We start from the raw sequence: 14,399 nt of genomic DNA, 5'->3' as shown, positions 1-14,399 counted from the left end.
GTAAGCATGAGTGTTTACCACTACGCTAAAGCAGCTTTTTGTTATATTTAAACCAATTAATATACTTAATATGACATAGCAGTTTAACATATTTATTTGAACTTAATTTATCTATTCATTAAACTTTTCATAAGTTCTAACAATTTTTTTCTAACAATTTCTCCCTTTTTGATTATTTAGAATAAATATTCAAAAATTGTAATGTGTGGCCGGTTTACAATTAATCTACTTAATTTTTCTAACACCGGTCAACAAGACTCACTCGTCTGATCAGATGACTGATATAGTTGAGAGTCAACTAGACGTCTAGACTAATCAACAGACGACTAACAACTTAGACATCGCGGGGCTGTCTGACCAGATGCATAATCCTCTAGGACCAAGCTTCAAATGGAATAGAAATCATCCACCTGAATTGATAATCGGTAATCCTAATGCTTCTCTTAGGATAAGATACCAATTACTAGATGAAATGGCAAACTCTGCCTTTATTTCTCGAATTGAGCCAAAGAAGATTAATGAAGCACTACTTGATCCAGATTGGATCAATGTAATGCAAGAAGAGTTGAATCAATTTGAAAGAAATAAAGTGTGACATCTGACTCCAAGGTCGACTGATCAATCGGTTATTGGAACCAGATGGGTTTTTCAAAACAAGTTAAGTGAAGATGGCTTAGTTGTGAGAAACAAAGCTCGATTAGTTGCTCAAGGCTATAGACAGGAGGAGGGAGTTGACTTTGAGGAGTCATTTGCCCCTTTTGCTAGACTTGAAGCAATCTAAATATTCCTAGTTTATGCATCTTTTAAGAATTTTAAAGTTTTCAAATGGATGTGAAAAGTGCATTTTTAAATGGAATTTTAAATGAGGATGTATATGTTGAACAACCGCCTGGATTTCAAGATCACTCATTGCCAAATCTCATTTTTAAACTTGACAAAGCTTTATATGGTCTTAAACAAGCTCCTAGAGCTTGGTATGACACTTAAACCAAATTTTTATTTGATCATGACTTTGTTATTGGCACAGTAGACAAAACTCTATTTAGATTTGTTAAAAATTCTCATATTTTGCTTGTTCAAGTTTATGTCGATGATATCATTTTTGGGTCAACTAACCCCAAACTATGTGAGAAATTCTCTAAGTTGATACAGGACAAATTCGAAATGAGTATGATGGGAGAATTTCTTCCTCGGTCTTCAAGTTCGTCAACTTGAAGATGGAACTTTCATCAACTAGGCGAAGTACACCAAAGAGCTGCTAAAGAAGTTTGGCATGGAGAACTGCTCTGCTCCAGCTACTCCAATGATCTCTTCCATAAAGCTTGACAAAGATGAAGATGGCCAAAGTGTCGACATCACTGCTTATAGAGGGATCATTGGCTCGTTTCTCTACCTCACTACTAGCCGACCATACATTCAGTTTGTTGTCGGTGTCTGTGGAAGATTTCAGGCTAACCTTAAACAATATCATTATGTCGCCGCTAAGCGTATTTTGAAATATTTAAAGGGAACTCAAAATGTGGGACTGTGGTATCCGAAGGATTCCAGTTTCAATTTAATTATCTATTTTGATGCAGACTATGCATGTTGCAAGATTGATTGGAAGAGTACTAGTAGGACGTGCCAATTCCTTGGTGATCGTCTAATTTCCTAGTTTAGTAAGAAGTAGACGTCCGTCGCCACATCTACTGCAGTTACTGAGTACCTTGCTATAGACAACTGCTGATTTCAACTCTTGTGGGTTCAACAATAGATGAGGGACTACGACATTAAGGCGAACAAATCACCGGTTTTTTGCGATAACACCAGTGCCATAGCGATTACATACAACCCAGTGTTGCATTCTCGGACGAAGCATATCGACATTCGACACAATTTCATCCGGGAATATGTTAGTCAGAAACATATTCGTCTGGAATATGTCCCAACGGATCAACAAGTGGTAGACATGTTCACAAAGCCTCTTCCCGAGATTATGTTTTCGTACTTTAGAAATGTTTTGGGTCTTGTAGACCTAAATTAATTTATCTTTTATTAATCATGCACAAATTGAGGGGGAAATTTGTGGTTTAAAGTGGTTGGACAGACATGTGTAGACGGAGGTTTCAATCGGACTGATTAGATTAGTTGTCTAAAAGAAAACAATGTACTTAGACGAGTTATGTTTAAGAAACTTACATATAAGCTTGGTTAGACGTCTAATTGTGAAGACAAACGTCTTAAGCTTCTATAGACGTGCGTAGTTAGATGCCGTCCAAACAGACGCATGCTAGACGTCTATAGACTTGCGTAGTTAGACGCCTTTCGAATTGGACCTCTACCTAGTTTAGACGCGAGGGATGCGGATAACATAGACATATAAATACGTGTATCCTTAGACTTCTCATCTGCAGACAAGTGGGACAACTATCCAAAGTGTCATGAGCTGTCCATGTATTTTTCTCTCCCAAAAATTGAGCTGTCATATCTCGAATAACTTGAAGACATGTGTCTCTCAATGTTACAAATATGACTAATATTTCTAACAGTTTATTTCTTTCCGCTTTTAAATTAATGATGATTTTATGATAGTTCTTAAATGACGCCTTAAATGATGATTTTATTGGGAGCACATTTTTGAATTAAATGACGGTTTACTATTAAATGATAACTTGTGTAGCTAGGTGTCAGTCCAACTCTATAAAAATTCACTAACATATATGAATAGATTCTCTATCTTCTCCCTCTCTATCTAGAAATCTCTTGAGATTTTGAGCTATTGACAACCTTAATTAAGTCCTCTCCCTCATTCAAAATATGAAGTTAAAGAAATGGCCTCCTTTACTCTAAACACTATGCAAGTAAACTTCAAATCTGTCTCTTCTTCGATAATTCTAGAAATGGTTGAAATGTTCGAATCTCTTGAAATTTCCGGCCTGAGAAAGTTCCTCGGCGGACCAGTCATCTTTCACGAACAAAATATTTGTGAGTTCTTTGAATCTGTAAGGATAATAGGCTATAGGATTATTCTGGGAACAATAAAAGGAGATGAAGTCTCATTCGGTGAAGAAACTTTAGTTCTATTTTTTGTGCTTCCCTCAGAGGGGTTGTCTGAGTTCCCCACCTCTCTAGATGATGTCCTGTCTGAGATGAAGCTTGTCTTCTCAGATACCTCATTCCTTGTCGAAACTCACGGGAAGAAGTCTTCCCTAAAACCTGAGTGTTTCATACTCAATGACATCATTTCTAAATCCCTTCTAGCTAAGTTAGCCACAAATGTCTATTCCAAAAAGGTCTTTAAGATGATGGTGACTATAACTAGGGGAATAACCATCAACTGGTAAAAAATCCTCTTCGATAACTTGGTGAAGCTGATCTCTTCTCCGCTCAGCATGCTGCTCGCCTATCTCCGAGTTTATGTTGGACATGGGGTCCTCATTAAGTATTCCAAAGTTTTAGACGTCAAAAGTATATATAACTACGTCTTCAGAGTAGGAAGAGCAAAGGTCAAGAGAAGACAAGGGCCCCAAGGGCATTAGGACTTTAATCTTCCCGATGATGTCAAAAGGGGGGAAAAGAATCGGCCTGCAATCTAGGGGGAAGATAAGACAAAAAGGACTATCAACTAGGAAAGAGGAGGATAAGAGTGACCTATTTTGAGAAAAATTTCTTTTTGTCTTTTCATGGGAAATCTTGATTATATATGAAATCTATCTAATTGGCTGAAATTTTTTAAAATCTTCCTGATCTTCTAACTATGTTTTAATATCATCAAAAAGAGGGAAAGAATTCATAAACCAAAATTATGAATTCTAAAATTCTAAACCAAACCCAATCAGCCAAACAACCTATTATCAGTCAAACAAAAACATTTACAATTTTTCAAAAACCAACCAAACAACTTGTTATGAGTCAAACCAAAACGTTAACAATTGTTCAAAAAATAATTATAATGTACTAACTATCTGGGGGAGGGGTTTCATAATGCCTCATGTTGAGTCAACTAAAAAGAACTTAGGAAATAAGTTTATTTAAATCAACATTGTTTTAATTGTAGGCTAACAGTATTTTGATGATGTGTGAATTAATCAAAGTAAAACTTATTTATGCACAGGCAAAGTTGAAGAGCTTAATTTAATATCGCAAACGAATAAGACAAATATGTGAAATTGTTTTTTGTGTAGGCACAAATCTATAGGTTATGTTACTTTAGACGTGGTCTGAAGTAAGCGCAAATAGACGTCTTAAGTTATGAAGCGCAGTTAGACGAGGTCTAACTCCTTTATACGTGATCTAAAGGGAAGCGCAGTTAAACGATGTCTAACTCCTTTACACGTGGTCTAAAGGAAAGCTCAGTTAGACGATGTCTAACTCCTTTAGACGTGGTTTAAAGGGAAGCGCAGTTAGACGAGGTCTAACTCTTTTAGATGTGGTCTAAAGGGAAGAATAGTTAGATATCGTCTAACTCCTTCTTAGACGCGGTCTGAAGAAGAACGTCTAATGCCTTGCTTTAGTAGCCGTCTAAAGGAAGCATCCGTCTAACTACGTACTCATCTCATTTGTAGTTACTGTTTTCAATAGTGTGACAAGCCAATTGATCCCAACAAATTAAAGACTTCCATGTACGCGTTTATCACTAAAATTGCCCATGTTGTATCTCTCTAGTACAAGACAATATCAGAGGATATTCAGCGCATTACTTGTCTGGTACGACCACGATCCCAATGCTTAGAGTTTGCAGTACTCTCATACTACTGGAAGCTGTCCAATAGAAGGAGGAAACGTGTCCATAAAGAATATGCGACCGTTAGTGTATCTCAAGTTTAAATTGATACTCAAGGACAACGGGCGAATAACTGAAACTTTGAAAAAATTACTTACAAAGATATATTTGCTCCTGCTATCTAATCTCTCTCAAAAGCTAAAGAGCAAATTACTTACTATCTAGCTATCTAGCCGTGATCATACTATAATTCATATATTGTCTTCTCTGTATGAAATTTTAGTGTTATAAGTTGAACAGAGGTTGTTCTGTTCAACCGAGAGTTAACTAAAAGTTTAGAAGCAGACGGTTGTTAAGTCTTGTGGTTTCTGACTAGATTTGTGTAGTTTGTTCTATACTGACCAAAGTCTTCTAGTAGATATCCTTCTGGTTGTGGAAGAAGGGGTGACGTAGGAGTTTTATCTCCGAAAATCCAAAAAATCCCTATGTTCTTTACTTTCTACCATTTACATTCATTCACCTGAAACTTCAAATCCAACAAACGTTTCCGCACTTAAACTTGTTAAAGAGTTTGTGAAGATTTGCGAAGAATAATTAACAGATCTTAGCTTCTAACGGAGTTAAGATTGAATTGAAAGTCATAAACTGCTAACAATAGTTAGACCCCAGTCTCTATTGTCAACACCGATCATAATACCTCATTAAGAATTCAATTTTTTCTTCATATTTATCCATTCTTTTTCGTCATTTCGCTCTCCTTTTGCGTTCTTTTCATATCCCTCCTTTGAAGCTCCTCCATTGTTGACTCCATGTGTCTCACAGATGCCTTTAGATGTTCATTCTCTTCCAACAACCGATCGACGAATTGTTGAGAATTATTTCCATTCCAACAATCCTCTCTAAAGTGTGGGCCAGACGTCGGATCCCATACTGATCTTTGTCCCATGCATTTGGCGTCCGAACACTCTCTTTGTCAATTTGAAGTTAGAGATATATGGTTCATTGCTTCTAACCTCTTCTATCTCCGCCTTCACATTTGAAATTAATTTTCATTTATATGAAGCTATATATAATTTTATTAAATTCAATTAACTTACAATCTTCTCTTGCGCTCGTTTGTCTATGATCGGGTTGAGGTTTTATTTTGTTGCTTTCGGAGTACGGGTCCTATTAAAAACTTCAACGACAATGGGGACCTGTCCTATTTCACCCGCTTGTTGAAATAAATGATTTCTAAAATTATTAACATTATTTATATTAAGTTATTTGAAATAATGTACATATCAATTATTCCTCCACTTGTGAGAACGACCTACTTCTAATATGATGCGGGAATTTCAGTTTATTCATGTTCCCAACATTGATATGACTGTTTCTCTACATTTGAAATAAAAATGAAGGTAGAACAAGTGTTATCAGTTTTATTTCACTTATGAAACCGTACCTTAAATTTATCCGTAAAGAAATGGTTCTAACACACGAACTCCCAATCAATTGGATCGTAGTCTCATGAGGGATTGGCAAATACCGTTGCCTCGTCTTCTTGATGAACCCGAATATAATTTATATTCAAATCAGAGCGCCACCTATCCCATATCTGTTTGGCGTGTGCCAATTCGGCCGTTCGATGTTGATCAATATAACCATTTGTACTCTTGAACGGATTCTAAAAAATAAAACATTCAAATGTTATAAAAAAAATTGTATGATTAATGTATAATTAACTATTTTATCACTGTCATAGCAAGCCAAAGTGAATCCAATTAGTCAGCACTTAATGCCTTCCACTTCAGCAGACAGTGTGAGATGGCTGAGGGGTCCCGCACCATCGACCCCAAATGTCTAGACCACATGCGTCTACCATCGCCGCCATCGGGCTTCCCATCTACCTCTCTGAAAGTTAAAGAAATCTTCGTACCCGATGGCCTCCTAGATAGAGCGATATTCTTGTTCTCCCCCCGTCTCTTCTGGGTAGAAGATTCTTCAAAAATATCAAATTCAATATTAGGTGTAGATCAATATAACAATAAATAAGTGTAAAAATGTTACTTGTTGATGATGTGTCAGGAGTGGAATGGTGTTTATGATCCTCCGCCGCATCATCCTCTGCCAGATCCTCCAACTTAGCAAACGTACTCTTAATAAACTCTTCAGCCTCATCCTCCTCATGTGTAACACCTGTTGGATCAGTTGTAGCTATCGAGTCCACGACATACACTGTGTCTGTGGAAGCCTCTCCTCGGATCTTAAGGTGATCTACTTGTGCAAGCAGGTTATGGAAAGACTTGTTTAGCCTCTTTGGTGTTCTCCGTATAACCCTCCAATCACCCTATTAGGTTAAAGTCTTTTATTAATTTTAAGTGTATCAATAAGACTGAGTTGTGTTATTGATTATGTGTAGGGTCAAAGTAAAGAAAACTGAAATGGGAATCTGTCCGGTAGTTGATCAAATTCGGTATTTGATCAACTTTGGTATTTCGAAGAAGCGCATCCGATTTTATTAACTTTGATATTTTTGGAGAAGCACTTCCGGTTTTATGTTCTCTTCGGTATTTTGGAGAAGCGCGTCCGATATTTTGTCCAAATTAATTTTTGGAGAAGCGCTTCCGGTTTTATGTTCACTTTGGTATTTTGCAAAGGCGCTTTCGGTATTTAACTAGTTCGGTTTTATATAAGGCGCTTCCCATATTTAACTAGTTCGGTTTTATATAAGGCGCTTCCGGTATTTAACCAGTTCCGTTTATACAAGGCGCTTCTGGTATTTAACCAGTTCAGTTTTATACAAGGCACTTCCAGAATTTAACTAGTTTTGTTTCATACAAGGCGCTTATGGTATTTAACTAGTTCGGTTTTATACAAGGCTCTTTCGGTAATAACTAATTCAGTTTTATACAATGCGCTTCTGGTATTTAACTAGTTCTGTTCTATATAAGGCGCTTCCAGTATTTAACTAGTTCGGTTTTATACAAAGCGCTTCCGGTATTTAATCAGTTCGGTTTTATACAAGGCGCTTCCGGTATTTAACTAGTTCGGTTTTATACAAGACACTTTCGTTATTTATTCAGTTCGATTTTATACAAGGCGCTTTCGGTATTTAATCAAATTCGGTATTTGATCAAATTTAGTTTTATGAAGCGTTTCCGGTTCTTGATCAAATTCGGTATTTGATCAAGCATCCGTTATTGGCAGTTTGACATAGCAGCTAAGCTAAACCTATAGAAGACTTCCACGTGCCAAACTAATTCAAACTTCATGTGATGTACGTTCCCAGTACACCATGATTTTCTAAAGAATATTTGGCATACTATCTTCATCTAGTACATACACGATCAAAAAACAATTCTCTGATGTACTACCCTGACACACATCCAATCAAAATAGGACTGGTGTCCTCTAAAGAAAATTTGTCCGTTGAGGTGTTATCTATTTAATAAGAAGTTGGAGGACAATTTGAAAACCCTGGCTTTTACACTAGTTTTCTGAGTTCTTACTACTTGCACAACTACTTTCACGAGTCTCAAACATTTTTGTGAACCTTCTCTCAAGCTCTCAAGTTTTAAGAGTTTACAAGTTTTCTAGATCATCAAGTTGTACAACATACTATTCTTTCTGTGTGAGATTTCAAAATTGTAAGTTAAATAGAGGTTGTTCTGTTTAACAGAGTGTGTTGTACTAGGAGTTCGGAAGCAGACATTGTTTAATTCCTGGTTGTCCGACTGAGTTTGTATAAGCGTTGTATTCAAACCAAATCTTCTAGTAAATATCCTTCTCAAGGTTGAGAAGAAGGGGTTACGTAGAAGAGTTTGCTCCGAACATTCATAACCAAACTCTGTGTCTTGTGTTCTTTTCATTCTGTATTTTCCAACTCTTTATCTGACTTTTCAAGTATAAACAAACAATTCTGCACTTGACTTTGTTCAAGAGTTTGTGACGACTTGTGAAGAATAGAAACAAATATTAACTTCTAACAGAGTTAATATCGAAGTGAAGGTTTTCGCGATTAACAATACTTTGTCAACCCCCTACTATTGTTGACTCATTTCCTAACACACTCATCCTGAATGCACATTATTAATAAATTGGGCTTCCATTTCCCTATTATTCATATATATATAAAATATATGAATCTAACCAAAATCAAAATAAAATTCTAATTAATACAACGACTTAAGATATATATGAATCTAACCAAAATTCAAACAAAAATCAACCCTAAATCTAACATATATGAATCTAACCAAAATTAAAACAAAAATAAACCCTAAACATATATGAATCTAACCAAAATTCAAACAAAAATCAACCCTAAAATCAAACATATATGAATCTAACCAAAATTCAAACAAAATCAACCCTCAATCAATCATATACTAACCAAAATTATAACAAAATCAATCCTAAATCTAACATATACTAATCAAAATTATAACAAAATCAACCTAAATCTAACATATATATATATATATAATATATAATATATATATAATTATAACCTTAAGTTGAAGAATCTGCGACGGCGTCGTTTGTCTGCAAGGGATTCAAGCGGAGAGCGGAGAGAGAGACGACTAAAAGATTTGGGGAAAAAAAAGGGGATCTAATTTTAATTAGTAAGGTTTTTACCGAGAGTTTAAGAAATCTCTCAGTTTTGATCATTTCATATTTTCGATAGATATGTTTAAATCTCTCAGTTTTGACAATTGACATTAAAATTATTAAAAGGAAAAAAGGAAGGTTTATTGAAAAATCTTCGCAATTACCCATTCCCAGCACTTAGAATTATTTTCTATTTTTTTGGGAAGAGTCAAAACCGAAAGTTTATTGAAAAATATTCGCAATTACCCTTTCCAACACTTAGAATTATTTCATGTTTTTTTAAAGAGTTAAAATCGAAGATTTATTGAAAAAACCTTCGCAATTACCCCATTCCCAATACTTAAAATTATTTTCTGTATTTTGGGAAGAGTTAAAACTGAAGGTTCATTGAAAAACCTTCGCAATTATCCCTTCCTAACACTTAGAATTATTTTCAATTTTTTTGGGAAGAGGTAAAACTGAAAGTTTTTTGAAAAACCTTCACAAATATCCCTTCCCAACACTTAGAATTATATTTTGTTTTTTGGGAAGAGTCAAAACCAAAGGTTTTTTTGAAAAACCTTCGCAATTACTCACTTCCCAACACTTAAATTATTTTCTGTTTTTTTGGGAAGAGTCAAAACCGAAGGTTTTTTAAGAAAACCTTCGCAATTACCCATTGGGGGAGAGTTAAACCCGAGGGTTCTTTGAATAACCTTTGCAATTACCCCCAACCCAACACTTAGAATTATTTTCTATTTTTGGGGAGAGTCAAATCCAATGGTTATTTGAAAAACTTTCGGTGAAAACTCATCACTGAAGGTTTTACACACCTCTTGGAATCTATTTTTAATAACGAAAGATTACTTCCTCTTGGGACCATTACCGAGAGTTTTATAAAACTCTCGATAAATTATGTCGATAAAGGTTCTTTTTAATGTTATAAGTTTAACGGTAAAAAAATACTAATGTCAAAAGAAGTGCCCATAATGGTTTTTGGCTGCCTCAGTCTTTAAAAAATGTTACAATTTTTCCACATCGCTAAACAACATTATCTTAAAAATAGAAAATATTAATATTCTGTTAATTATTTATAAAACACAAAAATACTATTCTTAGTAACAACTGGATATTTTTTTGGTTTAAAAATTTATATAACCTACACAAGGGTCAGTTAATCTACTCCGAAATTTCTCAAACTAACCTGGTTTGTCGTTTAACTTTACAAACTAACCTACTTTGTTTATTCATTTTCAAACTAACATAGTTTACTATTCAAACTTAGTTTTTTTTAAAAAAAATTATTTATTTATTACATTTAAATTCATTATATATATATTTAAATTATTATTTTTTATAAATTATTATTTGTATAAATTAAATTAATTATATTTTGATATATATATTTTAAATTATCATTTTTATAAATTTGATTATTTATATTTTGATATATATTTTTTATTTTTTTTTAATAAACTTAGTTCAAAACTGATTAGATGTGTACTATATATGTCTCACGATGGAGTATATCGTTACGGTCAAGCAACAACAAATATGGTTAAAAGTTTTAATGGTATCTTAAGGCCTGCTCGCTTTTTTCCGATTACGTAAATGGTAGAATATATATTTATAATTAATATCGCTATGTAAAACTTGTTATAGAAAGGCGTACTCAAACTTTGAATGATCTTCAAAATGGGCATACTTATTGCAATGTATGAAAAACATTACTTGAAAATATCGAAAGTAATGCATCAGCACACACAATTATTCCATACAATGATCAAAGTGAAATCTTTTAAGTGACTATTGCACATTACATAACGAATATTAGTTCTTAGAAATGTGGCAGTAAACATATCGTTGACCTATGTAAATGTTTTTGTTCTTATGGAAAATGGTGTCGATATCACTCTCCATGTTCACATATAGTTGTTGGTTGTATAGTGTGCAATCTCGATTGGGTTCAATACATCGATACATATCACAATCTAACAACACTTTCTATGATGTGGTAGTATGATTTTCACACCATACCTAACGAATCATATTGGACATTCCTAATAACACATGATTGGGAGAAATATGGTAATCTTTTTCCCAATAAAAATTTGAGAAAGAAGAAAAACCAACAAGGTCAAAGCCAATGTATTCGAACCAAAACGGATAACTCACGAATGAGCATCATTTGTGGAAGGTGTGTCAAAGAATATCATTAGTAAAATTATCAATAATTTAGAAAAATGATGATTATAATCATTTTTATGAATGGTTAATTATTATATTATTATGGTTAAGATATTTTAAATTTATTAGTATTTATCAATTATTTATTAGAATTTTAAAGAAAATATTTATTATATTATATAAATAATAATTAAAATATAAATATATATATATATATATTAAAATACAAACAATCCAATTTATAAAGAATAATAATTTAAAAATATATATTAAAATATAAATAATCAAATTTATAAAAATAATTATTTAAAATATATATCAAAATATAAATAATTTAATTTATACAAATAATAATTTAAATATTTCACATTTATAAAAATAATAATGAATATATATATATATAATGAATTTAAATATAATAAATTAATTAATTAAAAAAATACTGAGTTTAAATAGTAAAACTAGGTTAGTTTAGGAATGAATGAAAAAAATAGGTTAATTTGAAAAATTGAACGACAAAATTAGTTTGAGAAATGTTGTCTATGCTCAATTGAGCTTACTCTAAGGTGGGTTCTAATCCAAAATGCCACAAAAAAAACATATTGTGCCTATTTATTTTTATAATTATATATTGAATTATTATATGTTAGTCTGTGGTAGATTGATGACTATCTTTTTATATTTTATAAATCTCATATCAATTAAAAAATATTTGTATTACTTAAACTAAAATACATCTTACTATAATAACATTATCTAGGATTTTTAATTTAATTTCTTCTCACTTATACACACTTTTACTGTGCGGTCTTCGACTCATCTAACTGCATTTTCAAATGTCGGTAACCCTCAATACATGTCTTGTTCATTTTTTATGTTGCTTCATCGATGAGAGCTATAGTCACCATCAAATGACATTATATTAATTTATTATTTCTATGTCTATCTCAACCTATATTTAAATTTTTTTAGAAACAAGTATTAAATAAAAAATAGTTAAAATAAATTATCCAAATATCACTATGTTAGATAAAATTAGATCGGTTAAATAAAACTTAACAAAAACAAAACTTTTGTGCAGGAACAGGAAAAGGACCGGACCAGTCAAATTACTAAACCGGTTAAGAAACTCAATCGGTCAAGCATTTAAACCGACCAGAAACATGACCGCACAAGAAAGTCAAGATCGGTTAAATTAGAAGGCCGGAAACACTAGACAGTCGGTCATTTAGAAGCCAAGGAATAACCGGAAGTCATCCGGTTAACACACATAACCGACCAGCATAAAAAGACACTTCGGGTATCTGTTGAGAATGATACCAAAGGAACAGACTGAACATTGCCATATTCATACAAGTCTGAGGAAAGTCTACAGGCTGCAGAAGATAGTCCTACAAGATCTTTCTACTTCAGGATAAATCAGAAAGGCAATCTTCCAAGTACAGACAATTGTCTAACCGACAGTTACCACATTGAGTAAAAGACAAACCTAGCCGGTTTGACCTACACACTGGAAGACTAGACCGCCAGGTCTAAAGACTAGACCGCCAGGTCTGAATTACTGAACCTCTGCTCAACCAATCAGATTCAAGGAAATGAAATGTGACCGTTGTCACATTTCACCTATAAAAGAAGGAGCTAAAGAGGAGTAAATGCGGGACACAAGGGATTATGAGGGTTACAAGTTCTGAATTTTCACATATTGTGTTCTATCTCTAGAAAGCTTAAAGCGCTTATTTGAAGTATATTCTACAATTTCGGTTAAAATTGTACGAGTGTTATCGAGCAGGAAATAAGTCTCGATCGGATTGTATTTGTATTCCTTAGTGAATATCCTTCTCGCGGTTTCGAGAGGAAGGGGTGACGTAGGTGCTTTATCTCCGAACATCCATAAAATCTGTCTTGTTACTTGCTTTCTGCTTACTTTACTTTATTACCGATCTGCACTAACCGCTTCAACCGACTCTACATTACCTAAACCGAATTACTAAGATCCAAAACCGACCCAACAACTTCCAAACCTGTCCTATCCAAATCCGGTTCTTCCTATCTCGTGAGTGTGCTGCTTCAACCTGAAACAAACCACTTTCGCGCTTGAACCTGGTTCAAGGGTTTGTGACAGTTTGTATAGTATTGAAACCCCGGTATTAATCTCTAACCGGATTAATCACCACCTTTGAGTGAGACACGCTGACCGGCCAGACCCCGGTTCCCCAGCCGTGACCAAGAAGCTGTTCGGGAATATTTCAAAACCGCTTCTCTCATCGGAAGAACAATAACCGCAACCGTCGGCGGTCAGCAGTTCGAATTGACAGAAGAATCGGTCGCTGAAATCCTACAACTTCCATCGGAAGGAAGCCACATTTCGGCGGTTCTAGATCAAGAGACCTTTGAGACGGCTTACCAGGTTCTCTCGGCAACCGTGGCTCCTATCGAAGTCTCCGGGAAGAAAACATCACTTCGACCGGAATACAGACCGCTATGTGACATCTTCACCAAATCGGTCCAAGCGAGAGGGGAAATTATGACAGTCTCACCAAGGCGAAGATTGAGATGCTTGCCGGCTTACTCAACGGCATTCAAATAAACTGGGCCAAGGTTATTTTCAACAACCTAAAGGAAATGGTGATTCCGGATTCAACCCGGTCATAGGGATACGCCATCCCACTCGGGAAAATTATGCTCCACCACAACATCAACACCGGTCCTGGTGTTCTTCTTCCTTCGAGCAAAATCATAAGGTCCCGCCAATTCACAGAAAGGAAGAGCAAAAAGAAGGCCTCCGGTTCTACGGGTGGCCGAAGAAAGAAGGTAGGCGCTAAGAAAGCAGATCCAGTAAAAGAGAAATCCGGAAGCAAGAAAAACAAACAACCGATCGAATCTGCTGATCCGCGATCCAAAAAACCCAATGAGGAAGATTCGGCCTCCACTTCTGACC

At 34.6% G+C, this 14,399-nt stretch overlaps 1 protein-coding gene across 1 annotated transcript; it reads left to right on the top strand.

Moving 5' to 3' along the window:
* Nucleotides 1-361: 361 nt before the first annotated feature.
* Nucleotides 362-2,023, top strand: LOC124941914. The gene is made up of 4 exons (XM_047482297.1): nucleotides 362-550; nucleotides 1,238-1,432; nucleotides 1,578-1,634; nucleotides 1,754-2,023. Exons 1-4 carry the CDS (start codon nucleotides 362-364, stop codon nucleotides 2,021-2,023), a joined length of 711 nt encoding a protein of 236 aa, XP_047338253.1.
* Nucleotides 2,024-14,399: the final 12,376 nt, after the last annotated feature.

This window comes from Impatiens glandulifera, chromosome 1 (genome assembly GCF_907164915.1).
Source record: "Impatiens glandulifera chromosome 1, dImpGla2.1, whole genome shotgun sequence".
NCBI classification, from domain to species: domain Eukaryota; kingdom Viridiplantae; phylum Streptophyta; class Magnoliopsida; order Ericales; family Balsaminaceae; genus Impatiens; species Impatiens glandulifera.
Note: the sequence above shows the minus strand (reverse complement) of the source record. Positions and strands in the feature narration are given on the sequence as shown.

Excerpts from the sequence above, each read along its gene's own strand:
- LOC124941914 (XM_047482297.1), top strand. The coding sequence starts at position 362 with ATGCATAATCCTCTAGGACCAAGCTTCAAATGGAATAGAAATCATCCA. Across the intron at positions 551-1,237 it reads TTGATCCAGATTGGATCAAT|GCGAAGTACACCAAAGAGCT; the intron begins GTAATGCAAGAA and ends TTCATCAACTAG. Across the intron at positions 1,635-1,753 it reads TAGGACGTGCCAATTCCTTG|ATGAGGGACTACGACATTAA; the intron begins GTGATCGTCTAA and ends GTTCAACAATAG.